A 15,861-nucleotide genomic window follows, 5' to 3' on the forward strand; every position below is an offset into this window, starting at 1 on the left:
GGAGACTAGTTAAAGACAGACCTAGCGGCTGCCGGCTAGCGAGTAGCGACTAGCGTCCAAGCCAGTTTGTTAGCAGTCAAAAAATATATAACCATAGGCGTAACAAGGGGGGGGGCTAAGCCCCCCTCCCCAACATGAATTTTAGTCCCCCTATCATAATTCTTAGTCCCGCACTTCCCAGCAGTAGTAAATTTTTTAAACTAAATGTCGTTTTATATTTTTTTATTTATATCTTGGAAAAATATTTTATTGTATGTAATTACTAATGACTAGAGCTCTGAAGTTGTAGGAGTTGCATAATTTTCTGTATGCTCTCAACGTATAGTATACCAAGCTAGAAATCCAAGCTAGATATTTTGTCAATTTTAGAAAAAAGTGCATATTATTTTCAATTTTCATATGCTTTTTATGCATATTTCTATATTTTTATTGGATTTTTTATGCTTTTTTAGTAGAATATTTAACCCAGTTACTTAATCACTGGTAGTTGAAACATGAACTAAGCCATGATCTGATGGGCTCCCAGATTTGGGAGTTATGTATAAAAATCCTTAAACTATCATAGTTTCATAATATATATCTTAAGAAAATTTAACTTAAAATAATACTTAATAATATGTTCATATTTTAATGTTTATTATTTGTTTTATATTACAATCATAATCAATTAATGAAATGTGTTTGTGAGTGTGGGAGGCAGTGCTCCCCCCTCCCCCAATTAATTTACCTATTATCAAAATTCTGGGGCTGAAACCCCTCTAACTTTAAGGTCTAGTTACGCCTATGTATATAACAATTATTTTACCATTTTAAATTTTAGATTTTATTTAATATTTTCATAATATAATCTGTGACCAAAAAGCAGGCATAAAATTTTTTTTGGACCCACTTAAAATAACATGGTGTCTCAGTGGCTAATGTCACCTCGAGTATATTTAATAAAAATTATTATATATTTATATAACGTATAATGTGTATACTATAAGTCTATAACAATATTATTAAAGATTTTAGATTAATTTAATTCCCTTGATGAGCATTACATTTTTATTTGAGACCGCTAGTAGAATATGACCTTATAATATATATCAGCTATATGCCTATGTATAAACCCTATAAATCGACCACCTAACCCAACCAAACCAATTTACAGCTTAAGTCAGTAGTAATATTTTTCAAAAAATACCCAAAAGGCTAACTTGAAGTGGTTTTGTATAGGGAAATTATTGACAATTATGTAAAAATATTCAAGATTTTCAAGAAGAAGAATTCGATACGTATCGACTGAGAATGGTTAAGTACGGAGACGGAGTAGTATCGAAGTCTAAACCCAATATGGGTCGGTAGGTAGGTATATAATATATCGCTTGTATAATGTATATTGAACGTGTAACTTCTTGAACATTCAAAATTAAATCGATATACGATACTTGATACACTCCGATTTCTTCCTTGAAAATAATAAATATGATAATAAACATTATTGCGCAAAAGTTTAAGCATTTAATCTTAAAAGAATTTGATACATTCTAAAATATATATTTGAATGATTGTATCTATATTCTATATTGTATTATTGTCGTATTAAAAATTAAAATACTTATAAATTATAATTATTGTTATTAAAAAAAGAAAAAGTACAATAATTTAGTCCCGTAAGTCCGTATATTGGTAACAATACATCTTATCTTCTTATTAAATGATAAACTGCTAACAACAATGACAAGACTCAATATATGATAACATACAGATAAACGTTGATTGAATTTAGTTAGTCTTAGAGATGTTCTGTGATTGTAGATTTCGTTTTATGATTCAGATTCATATTTCATTTTCAATTTTTATGGCACGGTCCATGACTTGTAGCCTAGAGAGCATACGTAAAACCTTGTAGTGTTACTGTGTTAGTTTAAAAATTTCACTGAATGTAAATAATCAAAGTTTATTATTACAAATCAATTTCGTTGATCATTAATATTTCTCTAAGTTTATAATAGTGTTATAATCTGATATTGGTCCATGTTCATTATATTTATGATTGATTGAATTTATGACTGATGGAGGTGAACGATTACTATAGTACCAATAAGAGTAGCACGGATGAAGAAGAATTATTACTAAAACGTTTAATTGCCCTCAAAAGTATGTATTAAAAATGAATTATTCTTATAGTAGTTTTGTATTTATTTAAAACTTATTGATTGTGATTCTTTTGTTTTACCTAGGTACATCTAATACTTATTAAGTACATAACAATGTGTGTACTGTAAAATGCAATACATCAATCATTATTAATAATTATGATAGGTAGACATTAAATAATGAAGATATTGCACTTTTATAGCTTTTATATGTTAAACTGCCGTTATATATATGTAATGAAATTTCGACCATTTACTTTAAAATGTTATTGTGAAATAAGCTGGTAAAATTATAGAATTAGTCAAGAACAATAGCCAATTTTCAAATAGTGATAGCATAAATGCACTTTATCAACCCCCTCACGATTTTCAATTTTTTTTTACTTGTCTGTCATCTTTTAGAACAGTTAAAATGCTTTGATTTTTTTCAAGCATACCTATGTTTTCTGGTTAAAAAGTTAATCTAGTTTGGCGCATACAAGTTTAAAATTAAAAATTCCTACCTAGTTGTTTTCAGAAACATCAAGAAACACACAAAAAAAACATTAAAGAAAAAATAGAATTTTTATGCAAAATCAGTTTTTAACAATAAAGTTTTCGTTTCTGTCGGTAATGAAAAATATTGATCATTGATGCATAAAATTCACATTTGGATGTTTATATAGTGAAACTTCCATACAGTGAATTTCCATTTAACTTATTAGTTTTAATTACCATGACCTTCATTGTGATTCATGCAGAAATGTTATTTAATAAATTTTCTTTTTGTTTGACTTTGTTGTATGGAAATTTTACCGTTTTATAATTTTTTAGACAATAAAATTTAAATCAAAATATTTTGATTCTTTTTGAGCTATTTAGAAGCATAAGAAAATATGGACTTTTATTAGTTTTTTTTATTATAATTGTCTATAAAATGTTTTTCCTGCAATAAAAACATTTTAAATGTATTATAAGTTTCCTCATAAGTTGTAATGAGTGAAAATTAAAAAAAAAAGTTGAGTGTAAATCCACAATGTTTTGGCAAAATCACGAAAATTTGTAAATTATTATAATTTAAAAATCATAAAATTTTTCTTTTCCCATCTAAGATATAAAAAATAATACAAGATTTTCCATAAATGTGTCTACAGAAAAGTCAAATTAAATTCTTATGAGTGTTTGAAGTTTAAATTTTTATGACATTAAATATTTACCTCAATATTTACTTGATTTCTCATGGAACAATTTTCTTATTTTCTTGATACCTATTTATAAATAAATAGATACTTGAAATTTACTCATTTTATAATTTCTTAACCTAACTTTGTTTTAAGCTATTTACTTAAACTTGAAATTTGTTTTCATTAATATCAATAAATTTGTATTCATTGGGTCAAAAAGCTTGAAAAATGTTATACTCTAATTGTTTTAATACTTCAAAACTTCAATATTTAAAAAAAAATTAAAAATACATTGGTATGATTTTTTTTTATAAGCATTTAAAGATCATCTGTTGACATATACTTGGCCGCTTTTTTTAAATTGTAATATTATGTTTTTGTTTATTTAGAGCAACTAGATGATGATGAAAATGACGATAAACCAAAATTACAACAGACTCCGAATAATATCAAAGAAAATATTATTACTAATAAAAATGTTAAATCATCATCCAAATTTAAGTATTGTAAAGATAATCATACAGCTAATAAATTCCTTTCTACCAAAATAGATAATCGTAATTTTACCAATCATCAAAGTAAAATTAAACAAAATAGTTCATTTGTTAAGACTAATAATTCATCTTCTAAGGTGTATACCAAACAAAATGCGTTACATTCAAGTCCTGTCAAAACTGTTATTAAGAAACAAAATCATGAAATATTAAATAACAGTCATAAAATCATAGAATTTGATTCACAAATTAATGAAATTGTGAAAAACAGCTTTGTTAATAATTGTAAGCTACCATTAAATGAGAGTTGTTATGAAACTTCCGATATTTCACAAACATTGCGTAATGTTGATAAATATATGATTAATGTTCAAGATTATTTAACCGCATCAAAATATGTTATTGATAAAGAAACAAACTCTTCATCAACTAAAAAAACTAATCAATCAAAAAATGTACATGTCAATAGAAAATTTCAAAACCAATTAATTTCTTCTAGTATGTTAAATTCAAACTTAAAAAATGTGTCAAATTCTTTATCACCAATTAATAAATCAGCAAGTATAAATAAGAAAAAAATAATGAAGAAATTGTCTGGAAAAATGATAGAATCACCTAATCTTGTAAAGATAGGTCACACAAAATTAATACGTCAATCATTATTTAGAAATAAATGGAAGATCAACTATAAACTGAATGGTATTGAAAATAATAAAATTGAACGTAAACCCCTCTCAACTTTACAATGCCCAGTATCAAATACATTAATACCGTCTTACAAAAATACAGAATGGAATAATGTTACTAATACAACATCTGTACTTCAATCAAAATTATCCAACCCTAGTAATACTAATAAGTTAAAATGGACAAGACCCAGTATATTATTGGTAAATAATGTGAACAATAATACTCATTCTTCCATACAAAAAGCTGATAAATTAATTTTATTTGGCAAGAATAAAATAATTAGACAATCATTAATAAATCCAATTCAGTCAAAAACAAAATCTTATATGCTTAAACATCTATCGCATAGATTTGCTTTAATGAGGAAATTACAGCAAAAAAATATTGTTGCTAAAATAAAAACTGTTACAAGCAGTGAACAAGCTAAAAATACAGTAATTAAGCCAGTTGAAAATAAAAAAAGTGGCAAGAGATCATATTCAGTGTATTCATATGTTAATCCAATATTGAAGTAAACAGTATTTTTAAACAAATCAATATATTTTGATGATGACTAATCATTTATTTTTTAGATCTAAGACAAATATTAATAAGTTGGATAAAACTGGATCCTTGGATAATAAAATACCACGTTTAATAAATATTTCTGATAAGAAACCTCAACAAAATTTGAAAATTATAAACAATAATAAAAACAAAATTCAAAATATAAGTTTAACAAACAATAAAACCCTCCAACGACTCAGGTTCATTAAATTATATTAAAATTAATATACTAAAATATTCTTACAACAAAAATGTATTTTCCAGAAGTAAAAAAACACTCACCAAACAGCTTTGTCTTGTATTTAATCGCTTTGGCAATTGTTCAAAATTGGATCAAGGAGAATGTGATAAATGTCATTACAAAAAATACATCACACTGTGCACAAAGTTGGCTAATTTTTTTTCTAATGTATTACTAAATTAAATTTTTGCTTTAACATTTTTTTTTAGGTTTTTAAAGGGAGAATGTTTTAAGGAAAACTGTTCATTATCACATAATGTCATTGAAGAAAAAATTCCATTCTGTAAGCATTATTTAAATAGTGTTTGTGTTCAATTAAATTGTCCATTCTTACACGAATATAGAAGTAAAAACACTCCTATTTGTAAAAATTTTCTCCATGGTTCCTGTAATTGGGGGAAAAAAGTGAGTGAACTTTAAATTGTATTTTATTAAATATTTAAGTTATATTTTTATTTTAAAATATTTGTTTTGGCGGAAATATTCATAGTTATTTTTTTTTTCACCATAATTCAAGTGTCCTAAAAAACACATAGATTTATGTCCAATTTTTGAAACAAAGAATGAATGTCCACATGGTCAAAAATGTCTATACCCACATGTTCAATTTGAGGATAAAAGTACTGTTGTAGTTGAAATCAATGAACCCAGATATTTTGAAATAACAATACCCAATAATGATGAATCAAATGAAAACGAATCCATTCATATTGTACCCAAACGCCGTGCACCTTTATTGGATTTACCATCTTATATACCTTTAAAAAAACAGTAAGTATTTTAAATGTATATAAGTACATAATATTCATCTTTACTTTTTCTTATTAAGTTGGTAACTATGGTAGCTCTATGTTATTCACCATAATATCACTCAATAAATAGTTGATTGACTATAGAGTAGTGTTGATATTTTTACCATATTTCTTTTCAAAGACTAGAAACTTTTAATATTATATATTTATATATTTCATTATATTATTCAAACTGCTTAAATTTGTTTGATTGAAATAATTATGATTAAATTGGATATTTTTTAAAAGCTATTTTTTAAGCATAATAGTTAATAGACAGTATGTTTAATAGTTTAACTGTTATGCTTTATTTTAATTTCCAAAATATTATTTAAATCAATATTAAAACATTATTTTAATGCTATTAGTACAATGCAGAATAATTATACATAATTACATATTTAATTTAATATGTAACATTTCACATTTTTAATTATTAACATTATTTTGAATTATCAGATCAATATTGTTTCTTAAATTATAATCGAAAATAAAAAATTTTTTACTTTCTGTTATAATATTTTTGATTTAAAAATACAGTTTAAAGTTAATTTATTTATTTATTCAAATATTTCATTCTGAGGTAATCATACATCAAATTGTTTACCTTACTATAAAATCTCATAATAGTCATATTGATTCTCAATTTCAGGAAATTATGATACACAATTATATTTTTAACATAATATATTATTTATAAATTATATATTTCTATGATTGTGTTAATTATCATGCTATTATTGAATTTTAAAGTTTGTAATCTCATTTTTGGCTATGAAATATATTATTTTGTTTCAGATAAGTTGTCTACAATTATGTAGATTTACTTTTAGGTCAATGTCCAATATCAAAAAATATGGTATGTAATACATTATTTTTAATTTGTACATGTGTATGTACTACATATTCAAATATCCAATTACAATAATTATTGGTAAACACGTTTTTATACATACATATGTAATAGAAGACTGGTATGTTTGTATCGTAAAATGTTTGTTATTTTATTTTAAGAGAAAAATTTAAAAATTACCGAAAAAAAAATATTTTTCTTAAGAAATATATTTTTATTGTATTTGTTTTGATTTTTTTTAGTTTTCTTAATAATTGTTAAATTTGGTATTTATTATTATTTATTTTATTGAATATTACAATATTGAACATACAATTGAATTGAATTCCTTAAGTTATATATAAAATTAATTAAATAATTACAAATTTTTCTTTTATATCCGTAGATATCACATTTAATGTATTTTTTATTACATTGAATAATCCATGAACATTTTTTGTTTTCAGAGATTTTACATTAAGATGTAACATTTTAATGTTAAAATTTTACATTAAATTAATGTTCAAATTATATAATGATGTTCAAAATAATGAAAACTAATCTACAGTTAGTTGACGAAAACTGCCAACCATGTAATGGTTACTGTGATTTGTCAACGCTGATACTCGCCCTTGTCTTGCATCCTCAGTAAACATATCCTCTCTTACCAACATTTTTTCATTTTTAAGTATTTGTTCTCGTTTTTCTAACAATTCTTGTTTCCATAAACCTATCATTGTTGTTTAAATAAATAAAATGTTGATTACAAAATTATGTGTTTAAAAAATAAACTTGCCTATCATTTTCGACATTTCCATTTCTCCACCATATTCTTTAGGCAATAATGACTTATCAACATATGAGTGGCTCTCTTCTATTGAACTAAATATCTGGAAAATGATTTGCAAGAGTTATGAATAGTAATTATTCTTTGATATTATACAAATAGGTTTGTTACTTTTACACGACTTCTAATTTTTTCAGATATCAAGGTCATTCCAAAATCCAACGCAAATTTTAAACTTAATGGTACATTTACTCCATATATTTCTTTATGTCGCATTGGAAGTGTTCGCTAGAAAATATTAATAAAAAAAAAATATTTATTTTTATAAAATAATAATTTGTATTATTATTATTTTAGGTGTAGCTTTTATTTAAGAATATTATAGTTTAAAAATATATATATATAGTATTTACAAGAAGATTAAACCAATAAGGAGAAGATAGAGAGTTAAGACTGAAAGTTTAACAAAAATTACATTATATCTTACATCAGTATTGGAAACTAGCCAAAAATATGACGTCGTCAATTTAAAAGTGTATTTGTTATTAATTATTATAATATATAATTTAAATATATTAATAAATTATATAATTTTAATTTTAAAATATTGTGTTTTTTTAAACAAAACTTAAGTACCTCTCCATTTTTAACAATTCTGACAGCTTCTCTTGGTGTAAATAATGTTAGTTGTTGTAAGCACATACCAGCTGCATCAGTATAGTGTACAAACCCACGAATTTGGTTTTCCTGGTCTTCCATCAGTGTTTCATATGTAACACCGTGCATTCTACACATTTCTGCATTAGTCCATATTGACGGGTCAAAAACTCCTTAAAAATATTTTAGTTATTGGTAACTAAATAGTTTCAAAGCATTTGGATATTTTTTTAGTTTTTAAATATTTAAAACTGTATTCTGAATATATTTTGTTGATCAATATGCAAATTTGTATTCTGATTAAGTTTTCAAGCTACAAATTACTAGCTCCAGTTATGCTCCACTCAACATTACCTACTACATATATTTATAACTCATAAACAGATAACTTAATTTTTTATTTATTTATATCTTTGTACACTAAAAAATATTCTGCATTGCAAAAGAATGCATATTTTTTTAGAAAAATTTTGTTTTTTAATTACCTACTTAAAATTAGGTATGTAAAATAAATATTATTTATAAATAATGAGTGTCTTACATTAAATGTATTATCTGTTAGTTACTAAAAATACAACCGAGTCCTATAACTTTGTCAGGTATAATATATTTTCAATGCTGCCTACGTATTATGTTATTCTTTATTGTTTTCTAATTTTAAGACTTCCATAGTTCCATGAATCACAGCAGAATATTAACAACTCTTAAAAGTGAAATAATAGGTTGATAGCTATTTTCCTAGCTAGCTGTGTGCCTGTTGCCTTTGTGTTATGTACCTACAGGCTACAGTATTAGCATCTAGAATAACATTTATATAATTATATGTCAATAAAGTCAATAAGTATTTAAAATAGAAATATCATCTACTTAATATTTAAATTAACAATTGTAACTGGCAACTTTCATATTATAAAATATTTTATAGACTGTTAATTTGCCAATAAATTAGTTAAATCCTCAGTATCTCAGATGTCCTCCAAGCTTAAAAATTCTATGATCCAACTTCATTACCAACCTTAGGATTTGCACTTTTAACCTATGGCTGAAATATAGGAAGTCATTCCCTCCTCATTTTTCAATTTGGTACAAAAATATTTTCTCAAAAATCTTACCATTGTCCTGGTTTCACAATCTCAATCTCTCCACGAAAATCATAATATTGTTTTTAAGTCTCAGCTTTGGCCACACTTTACTTCTTTCAAACTTTCTTCAACAACAACCCCCGAGACACCATAATATGCCGTATGGCCTAAAAATTATATTGACATATAATATACATATATTGAACACTTAACATCAATATTTATTGGTAATATAGCTCAACTGAAAAATTAATACCAAATAAAAAATTTAGTAGGTACAAAATGTAAGGACAAACTATTATATAACTGATTATTAAATTATCCAATGTCTAATAATAAGTATCAAGTTTAAGAAATAAAAAATTATAAATTGTATTTATAATTAAAGAAAACTGAATTGATTATGGCAATACAGACTTAATTTAAAAAATCGGACTAGACCTATTATTTTCTAATAATATTAATTATTTATATTTTATTTCTAATGATAATATATGTAATACATTATGTTACCTGGTCTCGTTATAATAATTCTGCGTCCATTTTTGTCACGCTTGGGAACTACGAATATGTAACTGTAACACAACGTATATTGTATAGGTACATTATTGAAAAATTAATTTCCTGTATAGTGTGATTTCAGCAATTAATACAATTATTCTTCAATTACCCAAGTTCCAGAAGTTTTTCAAGTCGTGGACACGTGATGTCAAGTTTATTAAAGTGTTTATGCCCAAACGTTTGTCGTAATAATAAATATCGTTCTAAAGCTTCTTGAGCTAACGGTAAGCTAAATTTCTTGGCTCTAAGAAATCTCAACAAAAAGCTGTCATCTAAGAAGGCAAAAAAAAAATCATTTGATAAATTTCAAAAATGTTATAGTATAATATGTCTGATGTCATATAACTAAAACGGACACTCGCCATTTTGAACAGCAAACAGTATTTTTAATAAATATAAACTTTTTTTGAAATTATTTTCAATTAAAGCTTAAGAAACTTATAATTTTGCAAAATCTATTTTAGATTTTATAAATTGATGTAGAGTCATGTTTCTAAACTTTATGTACTTTTTATAAATAAAGAATATATCAAACCTAACCTAACCTTACCTTATTTAAATCAGGTACAAATTAACCAAATACAACCACATATTTCATGGAATCGCTATACCTTGCTATATTTCTTATTTCCTGAACTTTAAATGGGTTCTTAAGGTTCTTTTTTTTTTGAAAATAAAGCACACCTTGATAATGATGCATATTAATATAATAATTATTAAAATAAATAGAACTATTGTTTCGTTTTTGATATCAATAGTCAATAATGTATCTTGTTGATATTTTCATAAAAATGTTCTGCTTCAGATTATGAAATTGAAAATAGTGACTAATTTGAATCAACAATTTGATAATGGTAGTTTTGTCAACCAACATATATAAATAAATTGTAAGAAAATAAAATGTTTATCTATTTTTTAATTTTATACCTATGGGAAAATTCAAAACAAAATTTACTAAAGCTAGGTAATGAATATTATAGTAGGTACCTACTCGTATATGTAAGCTGCTATATTCAGATATTCCCTATTAAGCAAATAACCATGTATCAACTATATATAATAATATAATTTACCATAATTTATCTATAATATATTTAAATAGGTAAGTATTTACTTAATATATGTTGATGAAATTGTTTAAATTTTCATGTACATCCTAATAATTATGTTGGTATTAGAAAGTATAAGTACCTATAATCCATAGCTGTTATATATTTAAATAATAATATTTCAATTTAAGAGCTCTAGAATATTTTAAAGTACCTAACTTAATAAAAGATTTATGGTTAATAATGATTGGGTAATTATAATTTATAGGAAATATACAATGGAACATAAAATTATATTTACCACTACGAGAATAGATAATTTTTTTATTTTGCTTTAACCATAACCGCATTTGACTTAAAGCATTATTCCGTGTTGCTTCATCTTCTCTGAGTTCTTTTTTTGCAATATTCAGTGTATCAATGTTCAAACACTGTTCCATTTTAATTGAATATTTAAATTTCAGACAACTAGTTCTATTTAAACAAATATAAAAATCTAAAAATTAAATTAACATAGGAAACTGTATATTTTGTCAATATTTTCGATTTCAAGTTCACAAAATCTCAAAATATGATGTAAGACGTAGGTATACCTAATTAATGAAAATTGAAAATTGTAAATTATTGTAGGTAAAAATTGTTGCATTAAATTATAACTATTCAAATATTTAATACATGTGTTATATTATTCTATACTTATTATTAGTACTTATTTTATTTATGCTATTAACTATTATAAAGTTAAAATAAGATTTTATACCGTTTTTCATACACTCATAATTTTAAAACCTATCTAATTAATATGTACAATATCATGTTATATGATAATGTGATTAATATTTTTACTTACCTACTGTATGTTGTATGAATACACGTCTAACCTAGTGAATGTCAACACCACTATTGAGATTTTGCACCATTAAATTTGTTTATATACTGTAATAGGTACCGATCTTTTGGTAAATATATTCCCCAATCAGGCCAATACCTCCCACTAAATATCCTACATTATTGTTCATTCAATAACAATAATAAATACTTAATAAACGTTAAACGTTTTACGTAATACGGATAGCTGAACATATTATTATGATTTATATTTATTATCATCAAAAATATAATGAATGCGCGTTGTTAAAATAATATTAAATTAAATGTTTTTAAAAATATAATCCCAAAAAAATCTATGAAATTTAAATTCATTAGAAAAAGCCCACTTATAGTTAAAGGTTTCTGAACCACTCACCTAAATTCTTAGTTCTCAAAAAAAAACTTAGGTAGGTATTTAATCGAAAGGATCCATGGATTTAAATTTTAAAAGCCAACCCACATTAAATGAATTAATTAATCAATTAACCAATCCTACCTTTTTGTGATTATTTATAGAGAATCAAATGTACACCTTTTCGTATTAAAAAAAATAAAAGTCGGAAAAAAATTGTTATAATATGCAAGCAGTAGGCATAGTTAAAAACAAAATCATTATATTTTTGATAACTTCCTATGATGGTTAGCACTTTAGCAGACTTTGGTTTAAAAAGTATGAACTTTAAATTAAAATACCTACAGAGCCACAGAGGCTTTTGTTTTGTTTTGTATTTTTAATTTTAGCGTTTCACGTTTCTTCACATAGGTTAGGTTAGGTTTGGTACCTTCCATAGGTATTTCAAATTTGATAAATGTGTTTAATAAGTTTCTTATATTAACTTTGGCAATTTCGATTTTTTAGTGGAATAGTAGGTATTTGCTATTTTATCGCTGTGAGAGTTATAAAAACAGTATTATATTAACATTTGTATATGTAACTATAAACAGGAATTTGGTATAAATGTTTAGAACTAATAATATACTTAGTAAATGTCAGGGGTGAATGGGGTGATATTAAACCATATGACTTATGAGTCATGTTTTATCTTATAAAACGCAAAATATTTTTTACTTACAATAATAATTAATAATAGCTAAGTATAATGTGAAGACAATTACACAATTTCATACAAATTTAATCTAACTTTATTATATATTATTTAGTTATTTATAATACTAGCCCTCAGTGCTAGCTATTAAATATTGTTTCTTATTCTACACATTTTATTACATAGGTAGGATATATCTTATGATTTATACTATTATTTATGATAGTTAACATTAACAAAACCATGAAGGGTTACTCCTTATTGACATTTTTTTACCTAATCTAACCTAACCCCACCTAATAAATGTGATGTTTTTACAGTAGCCACTCGATAATTCGAACCTAGATAATTCAATAAACTCCATAAATCCAACTAAACGCTTAGTCTTCTGAGAAATCTTTATAATTATGAGAAATTACATGTATTCTGAACCCCTCGACAATTCAAAATGTTTGTCGGTGGGACACGCTTTAAATTCGAATTTTTTACCAGAACTTAGCTCTATGATTAGGATTTCCTTAAATACGATTATTATATTTTCATGTGTATAAAGATTATGTAGGTACAATCAATTTGTCGTATTTGTAATGAAACTAATAACGACGGCGATTAAAATATATTATCGTACTTTACCTAGGTACCTAATCAAGACTTAAATCGTACCATTGTACCAATATAAACCTCTGCAATGGGTAAAAAGTTGTTGAAATTTGAAATTGAATAAAACGTGGTCAGTTGGAATATGGGTTCCGTAAAGTATAAGTGTTTGTCGATCGCTACAAAAAAAGGTGTTTGCGGTAGTTGAGCAGATGAAAAATTGTATGTTATTTTTCACCTCTCTTTAATTCGAATTAATTTTTTCCCCTAATTATTCGAATACCTACTTGGTAAATGGAAAACCTCTACAAATCGAATTTTTAGCTTGGTCCCTTGAGTTTCAAATTATCAAGTAACTACTGTATTTAAATACGAATAAACAGTAAAAACTTAGTTTAATTTATACTTACTCACTCCCTTCTCCCTCATTTGATGATGCTGACTGGTACTTATATATTTTGATGTATTATAATCTGCCTCTATTCTTCGAGGTATTCGTATAAATATTGACTATGAATTGGGTGAATTTTATATTTTACATTTATATAAGCATAAAGGGCAAACCTAAGAATTGATTGCAGTAAATAAGTAAACGTATAAGTTATCATAATTCATAAGCATTATTTTTTAGATTTTTTTTTAAATGTAGGTTTATAGGTTTCCACGCGATTACACCAAGACCTCCTCTGCGGCTCTGCCTATAGCCTATATCAGTTATAAAAATTAAAAACTAGGTATTATTATTTTATGTGTATAATATCAATATGTAATAATAGTAATAATACCTGTTTAAAGAATGTTTATTTATATTAATTGTCCGTCAATATTAGAATATACTCGTTACTCATCAATATCACTATATAATTTAAATAAATCTTAAATCATTATTTATATTTAGCTGTTAAATGCAGTATAGCTGAAGTGAGTATACGCATAAATATTGATGAATTATATGATCGATTGATGATGATTAGGTAAACGTGTAATAGACAGTAGGTACCTAGGTATACGGCGTTATTATTTTTTATATTTTACGGTACACCTATTGCGACTACTACAGATTTGTTCTGAATATATACAGACATATAATTTATAACTACACAATATACATAATGTAACTATGCGTCTATGCTACATTATATTATTGGCCATCTATAGAATACGAATTCACTTGTGTTAGTTGGCTTACTTTGACAGTGATTGAATATACAGAAATGAAAGGGAAAAATAGAATTGAGAGTAGAACCATATTATATTATAATTATATATTGTTAAGAAGATGTGTTTAACGCAATCCATCATATATGGGTGGAAGTACCTAATTACTTTTACAAATGTTCAATAATTATTTAATATACTTTTATTATACAAGGTAACCTGCGAATACATTTTAATAACGATATGCATATTATACCTTCATAGCTGCTACCTACTATAATATAATAGTCTATAATAAATAAGAAACGATTATGAAAATATTAAATAGGTACCTATAGAGTTAAAATAACAATGCATTATTATAAATGTATCAATATATAGTCTTATTATATAATCTATATAGACATAATACAGTAAAGTTTTGAAATGTATAAGTAATAATACGCCTATAGGCTATAGTGTATATTATGTATAAAACTATAAAGTATCTATTTAATATTGACTCAATATTTCAATGTGTTAAATTTCATAATTTATATTCATAATATTATATATATGCGGTAACACATTAACCCTGCAAGTACGTATTTTTATCTCTGTGATTTTGTTATGCGCCTATGACTTATACCCGTATATTATATACATTTAAATAATAGGTAGGTATTACAATTTATGAATTTGTGATTTTAAAAAAAAAAACTTTTTTTTTAATATCTAAATATTATGTTCATATTATTCAACTTAATTGCAACTTACTTACTCTTAAATAGAATTATTACCAGGCATGCATTGTTAATTTCCCCTGCCCAAAAAAAAAAAAAAAAATAAAAAAGGATAGATTTTGGTTTTCATAATTTTTCTTTCAAAATTATGGTTTGAGATTTGAGTATCAATCATCATTATTCTGGTTTTAAATTTTTAATTAGGTAGTATAGATACTAGGTAATCATTTTTTTCTATGGAATTTTGAAAATTAATAACTTAATAAATAGTGCGTTTCCCTTTCCACGATTCTACCCACAGTGCAGTGGTCCAAATATAGAAAATGCAGAACAACAAATAATTCCGAGATATATAGTATATATCATTCAAGTTTCAGCGAACAGTTCTTAAAATCACATTCTAATTCTTACTAATAAAGTAATATATAAACACG

At 25.0% G+C, this 15,861-nt stretch overlaps 2 protein-coding genes across 4 annotated transcripts; one reads left to right on the forward strand and one right to left on the reverse strand.

Moving 5' to 3' along the window:
* The first annotated feature begins 1,746 nt into the window (after positions 1-1,746).
* ZC3H3 (Zinc finger CCCH domain-containing protein 3) lies at positions 1,747-8,290 on the forward strand. 3 transcript variants are annotated; one of them, XR_016190326.1, is made up of 8 exons: positions 1,747-2,142; positions 3,694-4,999; positions 5,061-5,234; positions 5,299-5,421; positions 5,485-5,680; positions 5,793-6,046; positions 6,865-7,818; positions 7,883-8,290. XR_016190326.1 is itself a non-coding variant. In XM_015510831.2 (7 exons), exons 1-7 carry the CDS (start codon positions 2,058-2,060, stop codon positions 6,866-6,868), a joined length of 2,142 nt encoding a protein of 713 aa, XP_015366317.2. In that variant the 5' UTR covers positions 1,747-2,057; the 3' UTR covers positions 6,869-8,290. The 3 variants fall into 3 exon arrangements, 2 of the variants coding, with proteins under 2 accessions (XP_015366317.2, XP_015366319.2); XM_015510831.2 differs by having other exon boundaries at positions 6,865-8,290; XM_015510833.2 differs by lacking the exons at positions 6,865-7,818; positions 7,883-8,290 and having other exon boundaries at positions 5,793-6,050.
* LOC107163418 (alpha-tocopherol transfer protein-like) lies at positions 7,285-11,969 on the reverse strand. The gene is made up of 8 exons (XM_015510845.2): positions 11,885-11,969; positions 11,336-11,508; positions 10,095-10,257; positions 9,938-9,999; positions 8,322-8,515; positions 7,857-7,973; positions 7,695-7,788; positions 7,285-7,628 (listed from the first exon to the last, which is right to left on the reverse strand). Exons 2-8 carry the CDS (start codon positions 11,472-11,474, stop codon positions 7,456-7,458), a joined length of 942 nt encoding a protein of 313 aa, XP_015366331.1. The 5' UTR covers positions 11,475-11,508; positions 11,885-11,969; the 3' UTR covers positions 7,285-7,455.
* Between the last annotated feature and the right edge of the window lie 3,892 nt (positions 11,970-15,861).

The sequence above is a fragment of the Diuraphis noxia genome, unplaced genomic scaffold (assembly GCF_037042655.1).
Source record: "Diuraphis noxia isolate RWA-SAM2 unplaced genomic scaffold, SU_Dnox_SAM2 contig0002, whole genome shotgun sequence".
Taxonomy (NCBI): Eukaryota; Metazoa; Arthropoda; class Insecta; order Hemiptera; family Aphididae; genus Diuraphis; species Diuraphis noxia.